The 14,362-nt window shown below is 43.4% G+C and overlaps 1 protein-coding gene across 1 annotated transcript in view; it reads left to right on the forward strand.

Moving 5' to 3' along the window:
• Positions 1 to 4,383, forward strand: part of HABP4 (hyaluronan binding protein 4) — a 66,612-nt gene extending 62,229 nt beyond the window's left edge. The window contains exons 7-8 of the mRNA XM_075549805.1: positions 1,465 to 1,650; positions 3,019 to 4,383. Of these exons, the coding sequence (XP_075405920.1) occupies positions 1,465 to 1,650; positions 3,019 to 3,075 (243 nt within the window). The 3' untranslated portion in view covers positions 3,076 to 4,383. The remainder of the gene's footprint in view (positions 1 to 1,464; positions 1,651 to 3,018) is intronic.
• Positions 4,384 to 14,362: the final 9,979 nt, after the last annotated feature.

Below are 14,362 nucleotides of genomic sequence, written 5' to 3' on the forward strand. Positions count from 1 at the left end.
GAACACATCTTTGGTCCTTGTTAATATTGTGGTATTGAATAATTTAGCCAGAACTGTTCTTAAAGCAACATAAGTCAGATGTTAGACTCACTACGTTTGTTCTGGGTACTCTGTTGAAGCATGAGAATAGTACCTCTTCTCTGTCTGGAGCACTGTTGGTTGGGAAGTGCAGAACTGGCAGGGACTCTGAAATGTGCTGGGCCATTGAAGCTCTGTCCTAGGGCCACGCAGAGGGGCTACTCACTACTGCATCCTGTAGTCCAGCTCTTGCAGGATCGACTTCACCAACTCTTTCCCTGCCGATGCATGGACAGCCAGTTGCATTTGAATAGTACAGTAGTTTGCTATTAGTTTATCATTTTGCTTGAGTTTCAGAGCTCCTGAATTGTTCTTCCCTTCACATTTTTTGCTTCAAGAGCCCAACTACATAAAGCCTGTTTTACTTTATAATCAGATACCTTGTAAGAGGGTAGGTTACGAATGTTAAACTTGAAACCTGTAGTGAACCAAAGGAAAGGGGTTGATGTGCTTATGAAAATATGATTCCATTTCTTGAGCCTGGGGGAGGTTCCATATGATAGTCCTTTGAAGATTTTCCAATTCTCCAAATACTGGCATATATTCTTTTCTGCAGGTATGTTTTTGATTACCTATTACCAAAATGTGAAATCAAATATGAATATTTCTTTAACATAATTTTCTTTTAATAATTAATTTTTAACCTTTTGTAATATGCACTTTGTTAAGCTTGGTAGCAGCTGTTAGAGGCCCATATCTATTACTATTTGCACACATTTCTGGACAGCACTGTTTCTCATAAATCATGAAATTGTTATCACATGGTATTTGCATAGTCAGAGTCCCCGAGTTTTACAAACAATTAACATGCTGGGCTGTGAACTGAAAGGCTTGAGTGCACCCAAAGGCCCCTCCAAAGAAACACCGGTCAATCTATTTTGGAAGAATCAAGGATTGAAACCCATATGGAGAAGAGTTGTACTCTGACACATATGGGGTTTTTATTTGTCTAGTCAACACCCTTGCTGAAAGGATTAAAGTAGCAGTTGTGAATGATAAGCATATAATACAAATGATAATTAAAAATGGAAACTTTTTATTCTCAACAAACTACTTTGTTTTTAGTCATGTCGCTCCGTATATCTTTCCCAACTAAGACGATAGATACTTGGTCTTATGTGAAATGTTAGTAAGTTCAAAGCTATTTAGATTAAGACTGTAATTATTAGACTATCTGTTGTATGTACAGAATTATTTTACATCAGAATCAGAATAGCAGAGGGACATTCTTCCTCACCTGGCCCTACAGCTCTGGGGTTTATTCAGGGGTGTCTTCTTTCAGCCTTGCCATCCCCTCAGCTTCGGGCAGCCTGTCAGCGACTGAATACTCCGACACTTGGCTGAGCTGGTGTTCAGGGAGGCAGTATGTATGTTTGTTTGTTTCAGATGGTAAAGGATGACTATGAAGATGATTCCCACATTTTCCGGAAAGCAGCCAATGACATCACATCCCAGCTGGAGATTAATTTTGGAAACCTTCCTCGTCCTGGGCGTGGAGCAAGAGGTGGCACCCGAGGAGGCCGGGGAAGGGTCAGAAGGGCAGAGAATTACGGACCTCGAGCAGAGGTGGTGGTAGGTGTTTATTTATAAACACTGGGGGGGGGGTTGCTAAGAGTAGCGAGGGGATAAGGAAGCCTAATTTTTTTAAAGTCATCTGGTGTGTGCATCTTTCTGATTCTGGAGTACCTAGGCAGAATGCCTTCAGAACCCCCAACATGTATAAGACGAAGACTATTTTGCCGGCCTCCAGGGAGGTCCACTGTCTGCAGGAACACTCTCTTAGAACTTCCCTGCCAGTATTATAAAAGAATCGATGTTTGGGATGAAATCACATTACATGACAATTGCTTACTGCATAGTTTGACTATCCTCCATGCCCCTGCCCATCTCTCTGATTGCCAGCTCACATGTTTCAGGGTGAACACAAAATTATTCTCAAAAGGCATCAACACCCTTAATAATGAAGCCCCCCCCCCTCTTCCCTTTCTTAGGATTTTGTCAGACTCCTCACTCAAACGTCCTTTCATACTTCTCAGCCACGCTCCTCTCCTAGATCTTCCGAGAATCATGTTCCTCCTGCCCATGGCCTCCTTAACTAGAACAGACCCCTGGAACCACACTTCCACAGAGAAGGCTCCTTTGGTCATGCTTCCCTCCAGTGCATGCCAGAGCCTGTGAACCAAGGGTTATACTTCTTCTCCTGGGAGCATTATCCCTGCTTGTACATGTGTTCCCATTGGTCAGTGTCTGCCTTCCTCACAATGAGAGCAGAAACCACGGCAGCACTTGGTCAGTCTGTTGGTCATGGGCTGGGCAGTACCCTCGGGCCCCACCTTAGAGCAGATCTGTCTCAGGAGCCCTGTCTTCTGTGCATCTATTGAAGTTCATCTTAGCAACTCCTTTCCCCCAAACCCTTGCCCACCATGAAGCCTGCTTTGCAGACAAGTGGCATCAGACACCCTTACTATGGCCCCCAACTCCCAGGACACCAGTTCCTTGACATTACCACACTGGAACTTCCAGGACGGGTGCTGCCTACTCGCCCTCTCTGCCCAGTGCCCTTCTGCCCAGCAATAACCATTGTGTGTGCACTGGTTATTACAAACCGGCTCACACTCTAAGAATGTACAGGAGGAAGGTGGCTGTAGCGGCAGACCCTTTGAATAGATGCAGAGACCGCTCTGACCACTTCAGTGGCTCATCCATGGGGCTCTAGCTCCCGGTTAAAATAAGGACTGGAGCGCAGCTTCCCTTCCTCCACTCCATGGCCCTATGATGCCTGCCTTCCCTGTGTGGCTCCTAGTAGAACCTGCTCTGTGCTTTCATGTGCATGGCCTTCCTCGGTAGTCCCGTTTGTCTTTCTTTTCCACCAAGGGCCCAGCCATGTTATGTGTGCCTGAAATGAGAGTTGACTTGTGAACCTTGTCGTTCCTTCTCTAGACACAAGACGTGGCTCCAAACCCAGATGACCCTGAAGACTTTCCAGCGCTTGTTTGACGAGTCCAGTGTCCCTGGCAACTGAAGACCACATGGACAGACCTGAAAAGAAATTTTCTTTGCTGTAGGAAGTCTTGACTCTAAGAACAATAGATGCTGCTTTTTCTCGTGTAATGTGAATGTGTCCCACTTTTTGGTCTTGGGGTAAGGCAGGGATTACTCCGGGCACAGGAGAGCAGTCACTTAATTCCTTGAGAGCTAGTCTTGCACTTTTCTAAGAAGGTAAAGAATGCTGATCATTTTTTTATTTCAGAAATTCCAAATGAAGTTAAAAATAATATTTAAAACATATACATAGAGATTGTATTGATTCCTTCCTAAAAGCATACAGAGTAAAATATAAGTTGTAAAGTATAAATTATTAAGACTATTTGGTATGTTGTATAGAGATTTGAAGACTGAGTTGTTTACTGTTTAAGATGAAAAAAAAGATGTAACTTGATTTAATAATGTAAAGAGTTACAGCTTAGTTTTCAGAGACCAAGACACTGAGACACAATTGTATTTTTGTTTGCCTGTAAATGCTACATTCTCCTGTAAGTTTTTGAGTTCTGGTTTTCATTTCCATTTAATCATAGCTATTGTGTAGGCACTAGCTACCATTCTGACTGAATTAGATAAAGTACCAATTTTTAAATGGTGATTTATCAAACTACCTCATGGTTTCTATGTGTGTTATATACACACAAAAACTTAGTTATGGACGTGCATAGTGACTAGGTAGTCTCTGGGACAAAGAATCCGTATGTGATTTTAAAATCAGGTTATTTAATCTGGTGATCAAATCAAACGGAGTCCTGACAGTAGTGTCGTGGAATAAAGACCTTTCTTCCTCAAAAGCAAGCATCCAAATTCAACAACTGTTTCAACTTGCTGGTGTGTCCAAGCCACCCAACCCCATGCCAGACTTGTAAATAACTAATATTCATTGACCCCTGATGCAGCTTTTCTCGTTAGGTTGTTGTAGCAGTTCTGTAGAGTCCTTATTTATGGGCTTTGGTGAAATACTTGGGAGGGGATGGTCACCGTAGAGTTCCCCTCTCGGCAGTAGAGTTGGGGCACTTATGGAGCCAAGCCCTGGGCACTAGTGGCCCAGGACAGGGCCGGGGCCAGCGGTGGCTGCTGGAGCGGCTGGAAGAGCACACGGTTCTCCCCTTTACTGAAGAATCAGCATTGTTTGCTTCTCCTCACCCGGCCAGTATGCTTCTGTTGAGATTTGAGCCTTGGCCTATGTTTTTACTCACTTTACTAGGCTTTGAAATTGAAATTTACACTAGACTTTGAAATTGAACTGGCTTGTAAATAAAGGTTGGCATTCCCTTCTAACTTGTGTACACAAAAGCTACATCCTCAAGAAGTGGATGAATGGGCAAAGGCCGCAGTGAACAGAAGTCAAGTTTGCTAAATAATCAAAACTGAGCCTATAGCCTGTTACAGTCACACTACAGAATGTTTACTTTGAGTCAGTGCCTACATTTGGTCTTTTGTTATTAATGTCCAAGTGATAAGGTATATATGGGAGCATTTCCCCACTTTCCCTGACGTCGCTACCATAGTTGCGAGTGTCTCATGAGCGACTGTCAGGACCAGCCGTTTCAGTTGGCAGTGTTTCATGCAGGTTTGAAGCTGTCATGTTAAGTCATTGCCTGAGCTTTGAAGAGTGAAAAGAACAGATCCATTTCAAGAACACGCCATTAAGTACTGAGAATTCCACTCGAAAACCCCTTAGCACTTGATTGAATGTCATTAGCAACAAAACATTCTGTCCTTTTGAATTAGTTGGCAATTTCTGCTAATGTTGAGTGTTCTGGGAGAGAGGGTCACTTTTTGAGCCTGAGATAATGGGCTTTTCCTCTCTCTGGATGATGAATTCTCTCCAAGTTGGTTGGGCAACAGATGCCAGGTGTTTGTTTTAGCCTTTTTTTTTTCTCTAAATGCCCCAGTCTGAGAGACTCAAAGCAGAAGACAAGCTAAAGGACAGGGGGGGAAATAGTTAATATGCAAGACCTTCAAGGTCAAAGTAGATGAGCTGCAGGAGGTGGTGTGCCTCACACCACACTTCAGGCTGAGCAGACAGAAAGGTGGAGACCAGGCATGTGTGAATTCCAAGCACAGGTTAGTAACTTAAGGCCACCCCCCCAAAAATGGGAACAAGGGATTAGCCTGTGTCCCAATACATTTGAATTGTGCTTCCAGGACATCTACTTAAGACCATGATGTGGGCCATGTGCCAGGACCTGGGAGAGGCTGCCTGTAACAAGGGACTCAGGAACAGTGTGAGCAGGAAGGAGTCAGGTCCAAACCAGTGTCAGGACTTATAAATAGAGTGGGTGTGGTTCTTGACAGCTGTCACCAAAGAAAAAGAGGGCTGGGCCACTTGATCTGGCTGGATGACCTAACTCAGGAGACGTAGGCAGGGACTGGTGGCTGCTGCTTGGAGAATAGTTTGGAAGGAATTGAATTGGGTGGTTTTAAGAGGTGGTCAGACTACTGGGAAAAGGAAATCTAGCCTAATGTTGCTAAGTGTGTGACACGCTAACCCCGGGCCAAGCCGGCCCCTCAGGGCCACAGATGCTGTGGCGGACAACTTCCTCCCTACTGTCCATAAGTACTTCCTCCATGCCGTTCATGGCAGAAGTGAAGGCATTGGTTTTTCGCTGAAAGGATACCATGTGGTATTGATTGGTAAGTCCCCTGGAGAAGCTGGAAACGGTCAGCACTGGGAACATGGGTGAGAACACACACTGTCCTCTTCTGAGTTGTCAGCAAATGAACAGTTCTGCCAACGGCAGGCACTTTGCATGGCATCCATGTTCCTTTCCCTTTGATGGCTGTCTCCCCTCAGCCTCTGCCAGGATCCTCCCTTGTGTGAACAGCCTTCTCTAACCCTGTCAGATCCAGCTCCCTCAGGCTCTTATCAAAGTCAAGGGCTCAGGTATAACAGACAAGACCACCACTGCAGTCACATGTCTAATGGGAAGGCCTGCCTGGCTTCCTCTCCCAGGGCAACCACATTCTATGGCAAAGGGGAAGGGGAAAAATGCAGCTTATAATTTTCAAAACCCTAATTTAATTATTCATTCATTCATTTTTATTCATTCATTATTTATTTAAATGAAAATGCAAAACTTGTTGCTATTGCCTAAGAATTGGTTTTTCTAGCCACCCCAAAAACCCATCCTTGATCTAATCATGATCTCTGTTCCTAAGGATGTGTTCATAATAGCTTTACCCTTTTTTAGATGTTTCTTAAAGGTCTCTTCTCCTTGTACCCCCAGTTTGTTAAGGAACCAGGGTTATTGGAGGTTCTTGAGAACCTGTTGGGTACTATTCTGTAATTATTTTGTTCTAAAAGGCAAGTCATTCTGTTTCTCCGAGGCCATTGTTCTTTCTGCTCACAACTGAGATTCTCAAGTAAGCCATCCCTTGGGTACAGCTGCTTGGAGAGGACAATAAAAATCATGAGACACACACCCAGCTGAGGTCTTTCTGTGCCAAGCTCTGCAACTGATACAGAGATGAGCAGACCAGCCTTGCCTACAATGTGTCTACCTAAGTTTTCTGTGCAAATGGAATCAGGCGGTTATTAGACACTTCATTAGGTTTTTGTGCAAGAAGAGGTAAAAACCTTGAAGCCTTTACCCATTGAGGTACCGGTGAAGATGGCCATGTGGGGGGTGACCTCAAAGGTCCCAGCAGAGCAGGAGCCTTTGGAATGAGCAGCTCTACCAATCACAACGCTCTCCTTGGTTGCTATATTTCCCATAATGCAGCAAGTGGATTCTGACCCATAGCAAATGTACAGGGTAGAGCACTGCCCTTTTGGACATCTCAGGCTCTAAATCTTTTTTTTTCTTTTTTATCATTTTATTGGGGGCTCATATAACTTTTTTTAACAATTTATTAGGGGCTCATACAATTCTTATCACAGTTCATACATATACATACATCAATTGTATAAAGCACATCTGTACAGTCTTTGCCCTAATCATTTTTTTCTCCTCTTCTTTTTTTACATTTTATTAGGGACTCATACAACTCTTATCATCATCCATACATATACATGAATCAATTGTATAAAGCACATCCATACATTCCCTGCCCCAATCATTCTCAAGGCATTTGCTCTCCACTTAAGCCCCTCAGGTCCTCTTTTTTTCCCCCTCCCTCCCCTTTCCCCACTCCCTCATGTACCCTTGGTAATTTATACCTCGTTATTTTGTCATATCTTGCCCTATCCGGAGTCTCCCCCCCTTCTCTGCTGTCCCTCTCCCAGGGAAGAGGTCACATGTGGATCCTTGTAATCAGTTCCCCCTTTCCAACCCACCCACCCTCCACTCTCCCAGCATCGTCCCTCACACCCTTGGTCCTGAAGGTATCATCCACCCTGGATTCCCTGTACCTCCAGTTCTCATATGTACCAGTGTACAGCCTCTGTCCTATCCAGCCCTGCAAGGTAGAATTCGGATCATGGTAGTTGGGGGGAGGAAGCATCCAGGATCTGGGGGAAAGCTGTGTTCTTCATCGGTACTACCTCGCACCCTAATTAACCCATCTCCACTCCTAAACGCCTCTATGAGGGGATCTCCAGTGGCCGACACTTGGGCCTTGGGTCTCCACTCTGCACTTCCCCCTTCATTTAATATGGTATATATATACATATACATATACACATATATACACATACATACACACGCTTATATCGTGTTTTTTTTTGCATGATGCCTTATACCTGGTCCCTTGGCACCTCGTGATCGCAATGGCCGGTGTGCTTCTTCCATGTGGGCTTATTTGCTTCTGAGCTAGATGGCCGCTTGTTCACCTTCAAGCCTTTAAGACCCCAGACACTATCTCTTTTGATAGCCGGGCACCATCAGCTTTCTTCACCACATTTGCTTATGCACCCATTTGTCTTCAGCGATCCTATCATGGAGGTGTGCAGTCAATGATATGATTTTTTGTTCTTTGATGCCTGGTAACTGATCCCTTCGGGACCACTCGATCACACAGGCTGGTGTGTTCTTCCATGTGGACTTTGTTGCTTCTGAGCTAGATGGCCGCTTGTTTATCTTCAAGCCTTTAAGACCCCAGTCACTATCTCTTTTGATAGCTGGGCACCATCAGCTTTCTTCACCACATTTACTTGTTCACCCACTTTGGCTCCAGCCGTTGTGTCGGGAGAGTGAGCATCATAGAGTTCCAATTTAATAAAAGAAGGTATTCATGCATTGAGGGAGTGTTTGAGTAGAGGCCCAAGGTCCTTCCGCCACCTTAATACTTGACCTATAAATATAGACACATAGATCTATTTCCCCATCCTCCTATATATATTTGCATGTACATGTCTTTGTCTAGACCTCCATGAATGCCCTTTGACTCCTAGCTCTTTGCTCCATCTCCCTTGACTTTCCTCCTGCCCTACTACCATGCTTCTTCGCCACCTGGGCTAGAGTATACCTCTTCTCTAAGCAACCTTACCCTTGATCATTTCCCACCATGCCTGCCACTCCCCTTTCTCTACCATTTGGGGTCCCATGTTTTTCCCTTGTCCCTGGGTTTGTTAACACCACTTCCTTACCCCCCCTACCCCCCCACCCCAAGTCCCCCCGAAATTGTCGGTCCCATTGTTTTTCCTCCAGATAGTTCATCCAGCCTGTCCTATTCAGACAGACCTGTGGAGACACTAACATGCACGAAAACAAGACAGAGGAAAACAAAGCAACAGTATACAACCAGACAACAAAACAACAAAAACAAACCACTGACAAAGAACAGAACAAAACAGTTCACAAGAGAAAAGCTTGTAGTTAGTTCAGGGGATCGTTTGCTGGCCCTTAGGAGCGTTTTCCAGTCCAGTCTGTTGGGGCACCACGCCCTGGCCCCAAAGTCCACTTTCAGCATTCTCTGGGGACCTTGCCACTCCATTTCCTTGCTGTTCCGCTGGACTCCCCCAGTGATTTGCCTCGGTGTGGTGGGATCAGGTCAGGTGCAATTCCCACACTGTGTCTCCGGTGCTGTCCCCTGTATCGCCTTTAGTCACTGAGGGGCATCATGTCTCATAGTAGGGCCAGCCATGTTGTTCTCTCTGTGGACTGGCTGCTCTACTCAGGAACATCATCATCACGGCCTGGTGGGCCAGGCTGTGCTGCACTCTCTCCTCCTGCCCCTTCATCTGCTCCCGTGTGCTCTGATCAGATATGTCCATTTCCCGGAGCTGCAGAGTCAATGTCGTCCTTTGGAACAAATTCTTTTCGGGGGAGGGGCAGGAATTCACTTAATTTATGGTGCTGGGGCCAGCCTCCCAGACCTCTCCACTGGTTCCCTCCTCCACGCCAGGATATTGCATTCACACCTTGCGACACTGGGTTGAAGTCTGGTCCCACTTTCCCTGTGGAGATATAAACAATACCCTCCCCTTGGGTGGATTAATGCCCCATGACCCCACTACCCTTTTCTTCCTTGTATTCATCCTTTTGTTTTCCTTTCCCCACCTCCTCCACCATTGTCTACCATGTACATCCCTGGTTTTGGTCTGGTCTCTTCCATACTACACAGTCTTCACCACTAAAATGTTTGTATACAGTAGCTTTTTTCCCTATGCCACTTTTGCTTTTTAAAAAAAATTTTTAAATTCTTACCTCAGCGGACTCATGTTGTACTTGTCCTTTTGTGCCTGACTTACTTCGCTTAGCATGATTTCCTCCAGTTCTTCCCATGCCGCTATGTGCCTCATACGTTCATCACTGCTTTTTAGTGATGTGTAGTATTCCATTATATGTATATACCACAGTTTTTTAATCCAATCGTCAGTTGATGGAAATTTGGGTTGCTTCCAATTCCTTGCAATTGTGAACTGTGCCGCAATGAACATTGGAGCACAGATGTCTGGTCTTGGTTTGTTTCTTGCCTCTGCGGGGTATATGCCCAGTAGGGGGATTGCTGGGTCATATGGTAACTCTATTTCCATCTGTTTTAGGTATCGCCAGATTGATTTCCATAGTGGCTGTATGTACTTACAGTCCCACCAGCAGTGGATGAGAGTTCCTGTCTCCCCACAGCCCCTCCAACACTTGTTGCTTTCTGATTTTTTGAATTGGGCTACCTTTGAGGGTGTCAGGTGGTACCTCATTGTTGTTTTAATTTGCATTTCTCTTATGGCTAAAGATCGGGAACATTTTCTCATATGTTTGTTGGCCATTCGGATTTCTGCCCCTGTGAAACTTCTGTTCAAGTCCTTTGCCCACCTTTCAAGTGGGCTATTGGTTTTTTTCTTTTTGGAAGCTAGCAGAGTACTGTAGATTTTAGTAATAAGGCCTTTGTCTGATGTGTCATTGCTAAAGATGTTTTCCCAGTCTGTGGACTCTCTTATTACTCTCTTGGTGAATTCTTTAGATGTACACAAGTGTTTTATCTTCAGTATATCCCATTTGTCGATTTGTGCCTCCTCTGTGTTTGTGTCCTTCCCTATTTCTGATAGCCTGTGTATTCCCTGGTCCCAATTCCCTCATTGATGGCCCTAATAGTTTGGGGTTTAACTTCAAGGTCTGTGATCCACCTTGAGTTTATTCTTGTGCATGGAGTGAGATAAGGGTCTTGCTTCATTTTTCTGCATGTTGATATCCATTTTTTCCAGCACCACATGTTAAAGAGGGCATCTGCTTCCCATTTGATCTTTTTGGGGCCCTTGTCAAAGATCAGCTGTGTGTATGCTGATGCTTTTATTTCTGGGTTTTCAGTTCTTTTCCATTGGTCTGAGTATCTGTCATTGTACCAATACCATGCAGTTTTGAGAACTGTGGCTGCATAGTATGTGCCAAAGTCAGGTAAAGCAAGCCCTCCCACGGTGTCCTTCTTCTTGAGGAGTTCTCTGCTAATTCTGGGCTTCTTCCCTCTCCATATGAAGTTGGTAATCAGTTTTTCCATTTCTTTGAAGAAAGATGATGGTAATTGTATCGGGATAGCATTAAACTTATATAGTGCCTTTGGCAGAACTGACATCTTAACTATATTAAGTCTCCCAATCCAAGAGCATGGAATATTCTTCCATTTGTTGAGGTCGCTCTTGGTTTCTTGTAATAGTGTTCTATAGTTTTCCCTATATAGATCTTTTGTTTTTTCAGTCAAGTGTATCCCTAGATATTTCAGTTTGTGTTTGGCTATTTTGAAGGGTACCACCTTTTTGATCTCTTCTTCTGTGGTCTTATCTGATGTGTATAACAGTCCGATGGACTTCTGTTTGTTGATCTTGTATCCTGCCACTGTGCCAAACTCTTCTATTGCTTCCAGTACTCCCCTTGTGGAACTTTTGGGATTTTCCATATATAAAATCATATCATCTGCAAATAACGATAGTTTCACCTCTTCCTTCCCCAGACGAATACCTTTGATGTCACTTCTTTGCCTTATGCTGTTAGCTAAAACCTCCAGCACGATATTAAATAGGAGTGGAGACAAGGGGCATCCTTGTCCCCTTTTTCAGTGGGATTGTGTTAGTCTTTTCTCCATTGACTACCATGTTGGCTGTTTGTTTTTCATATATAGCTTGTATTGTCTTGAGGAACTTTCCTTCCATTCCTATTTTCGCTAGTGTCTTAAACAGGAATTGGTGTTGGATGTTGTCGAATGCTTTTTCTGCGTCTATTGATATTATCATGTGGTTCTTATACTTTTTCATGTCAATGTGACGAATAATACTAATGGTCTTTCGTCTGTTGAACCATCCCTGCATCCCTGGTATGAATCCCACTTGGTCATGGTGAATTATTTGTTTTATATACTTTTATATTCTGTTGGCTAGTATTTTGTTAAGGATTTTTGCATCAATGTTCATTAGGGATATCGGTCTGTAGTTCTCGATTCTTGTGGGATCCTTGCCCAGTTTGGGTATCAGAGTTATACTAGCTTCATAGAAGGAGTTTGGGAGTTTGCCATCTTTTTCTATGTTCTGGAAAAGTTTGTGTAGGATTGGTATTAGTTCTTCCCTGAATGCTTGGTAGAATTCTCCAGTGTATCCATCTGGTCCAGGGGATTTTTTTGTTGGTAATCCCTTGATAACCTTTTCTATTTCTTCTATTGCGATGGGTCTGTTGAGATTCTTGATGTCTGCCGAGGATAATCTAGGGAGGGATTGTTTTTCCAGGAATTTGTCCATGTCTTCCAAATTGTTGAATTCATTGGAGTACAATCCTTCATAGTATTGTGTAACTATCCTTTTGATTTCATTAGGGTCTGTTGTAATGACCCCTCTTTCATCCCTTATTCTTGCTATTGAGATTTGTTCCCTCCTTTCTTTGGTTAGGTTTGCCAATGGTCTATCGATCCTGTTTATCTTTTCAAAGAACCAACTTTTAGCGATACTAGTTTTTTCCATAGTTTTTTTATTTTCCCTCTCCTGAATCTCAGCCCTGATTTTTATAATTTCTTTTCTTTTGCTATTAGTAGGGTTGTCCTGCTGACTCAGCTCTAGTTTTTGTAAATTTTGTGTCAGCGTATCCGTCATGAGTCTCTCTTCCTTTCTCAGGTGTGCTTGTATTGCTATGAACCTTCCTCTGATGACTGCCTTTGCTGTGTCCCATAAGTTTTGGTACGTCGTGTGCTCATTTTCGTTGGTTTCAAGAAATTTCCTGATTTCGTCTCGGATCTGCACCAGTATGCACTCCTTTTGCAGTAGAGAGTTATTCATCCTCCAATTATTTGCTCTTATTTTCTTTGTCTTCCTTTTGTTGATTTCCAGTCTTATGGCACAGTGGTCAGAGAGAGAGGTCTGTATTATTTCAATGTGCTTAAATTTATGTAGATTTGCCTTATGCCCCAGCATGTGGTCTATCTTCGAATATGTGCCATGAGGACTTGAAAAGAATGTGAAATTTTTTGTATTTGGATGAAAAGCTCTGTAAATATCTATTAGGTCAAATTGTCTAATTGTGGAGTTTAGCTCTCTAGTCTCCTTGTTGAGTTTCTTTCCCTGTGATCTATCTTTCTCAGTGAGTGGTGTGTTGAAGTCACCCACTATAATTGTCGAGTCTGTGATTTCTTTCTTAATCTTTTGGAGTGTTTGGTTCACGTATTGAGCTGGTCTCTCATTCGGGGAATATATGTTTACAATGCTTAGTGGTTCATTGTCTATCATTCCCTTGAGCATTATATAGTGTCCCTCCTTATCTCTTTTTATGGTTTGCACTTTGAGGTCAATTTTATCCGAGATAAGGATTGCAACCCCTGCTTTTTTTGTATTGCTGTTTGCTTGGTAGGTCCTTCTCCAGCCTTTGATTCTCAGCCTATTTTTGTCTGTAGCCTTGAGGTGTGTCTCCTGTAGGCAGCAAATTGATGGGTTGTGTTTTCTAAGCCATTCTGCTAGTCTCAGTCTTTTAATGCCTGAGTTCAGGCCATTGATATTCAGGGTTATTATCTCCATGTGCGGACTCTGTGATGCCATTTTATACTTTTTGTGTTGGGAGTTTTCCTACTTTCCTTTCTCATTAGTGTGTGTTTTGTGTGTGTATCATTCTTGACTTCTTTCCATCCTTAAGCCATTGCTATCTTGGGGTCTGTTTTCTCTTTGTTGTGCTCTGGGTGAGGTTGTTCTATGTGCTGGTGTCTTATTTGTGCTTGGTGAGTGTTGTTCTTCTGCCCATACTGAGTCAGCGAGGATCTTTTGTAAGGCTGGGTTTGTTGTAACGTATTTTTTGAGTTTTTCCTTGTCTGGGAAGACTTACTTCTCCATCGATCTTGATCGATAATTTGGCTGGGTAGAGTATTCTTGGATTTGTGTTGTTTTCTTTCAATTTTTGGAATATGTTACTCCACTCTCTCCTTTTTTTCATAGTTTCTGCTGATAGGTCTGAGCATATCCTTATGTGGGAACCTTTATATGTGATTGCTTGCTTTTCCCTAGCTGCTCTCATGATTTTCTCCTTTTCCTCAAAGTTTGAAAGTTTAACTATTATGTGCCTTGGTGATTTCTTCTTGGGGTCCCGTCGTGCTGGTGTTCTTTCAGCCTCCTGGATGGTTGCTTGGTTTTCATTCATTAGGCTGGGGAAGTTTTACTCCAAGAATTCTCTCGCTGTTGTTGCAGATGACTTCTTTGTTGTGTCTTCCTCCGGTAGGCCAATAATTCTAATGTTGTTCCGCTTCATAGCATCAGACATAGCTCTTAGGTTTTCTTCGGCTTCTCTGATGCTCTTATCAGATTTTTGTTCACGTTTATTAAAATCTGCTTGACTGTCCTCCACGCCACTGATGCGGTTCTCTGATTCCTCCAATCGATTCTCAAGGAACATGATTCTGC

This window comes from Tenrec ecaudatus, chromosome 5, assembly GCF_050624435.1.
Source record: "Tenrec ecaudatus isolate mTenEca1 chromosome 5, mTenEca1.hap1, whole genome shotgun sequence".
In the NCBI taxonomy this organism is placed as follows: Eukaryota; Metazoa; Chordata; class Mammalia; order Afrosoricida; family Tenrecidae; genus Tenrec; species Tenrec ecaudatus.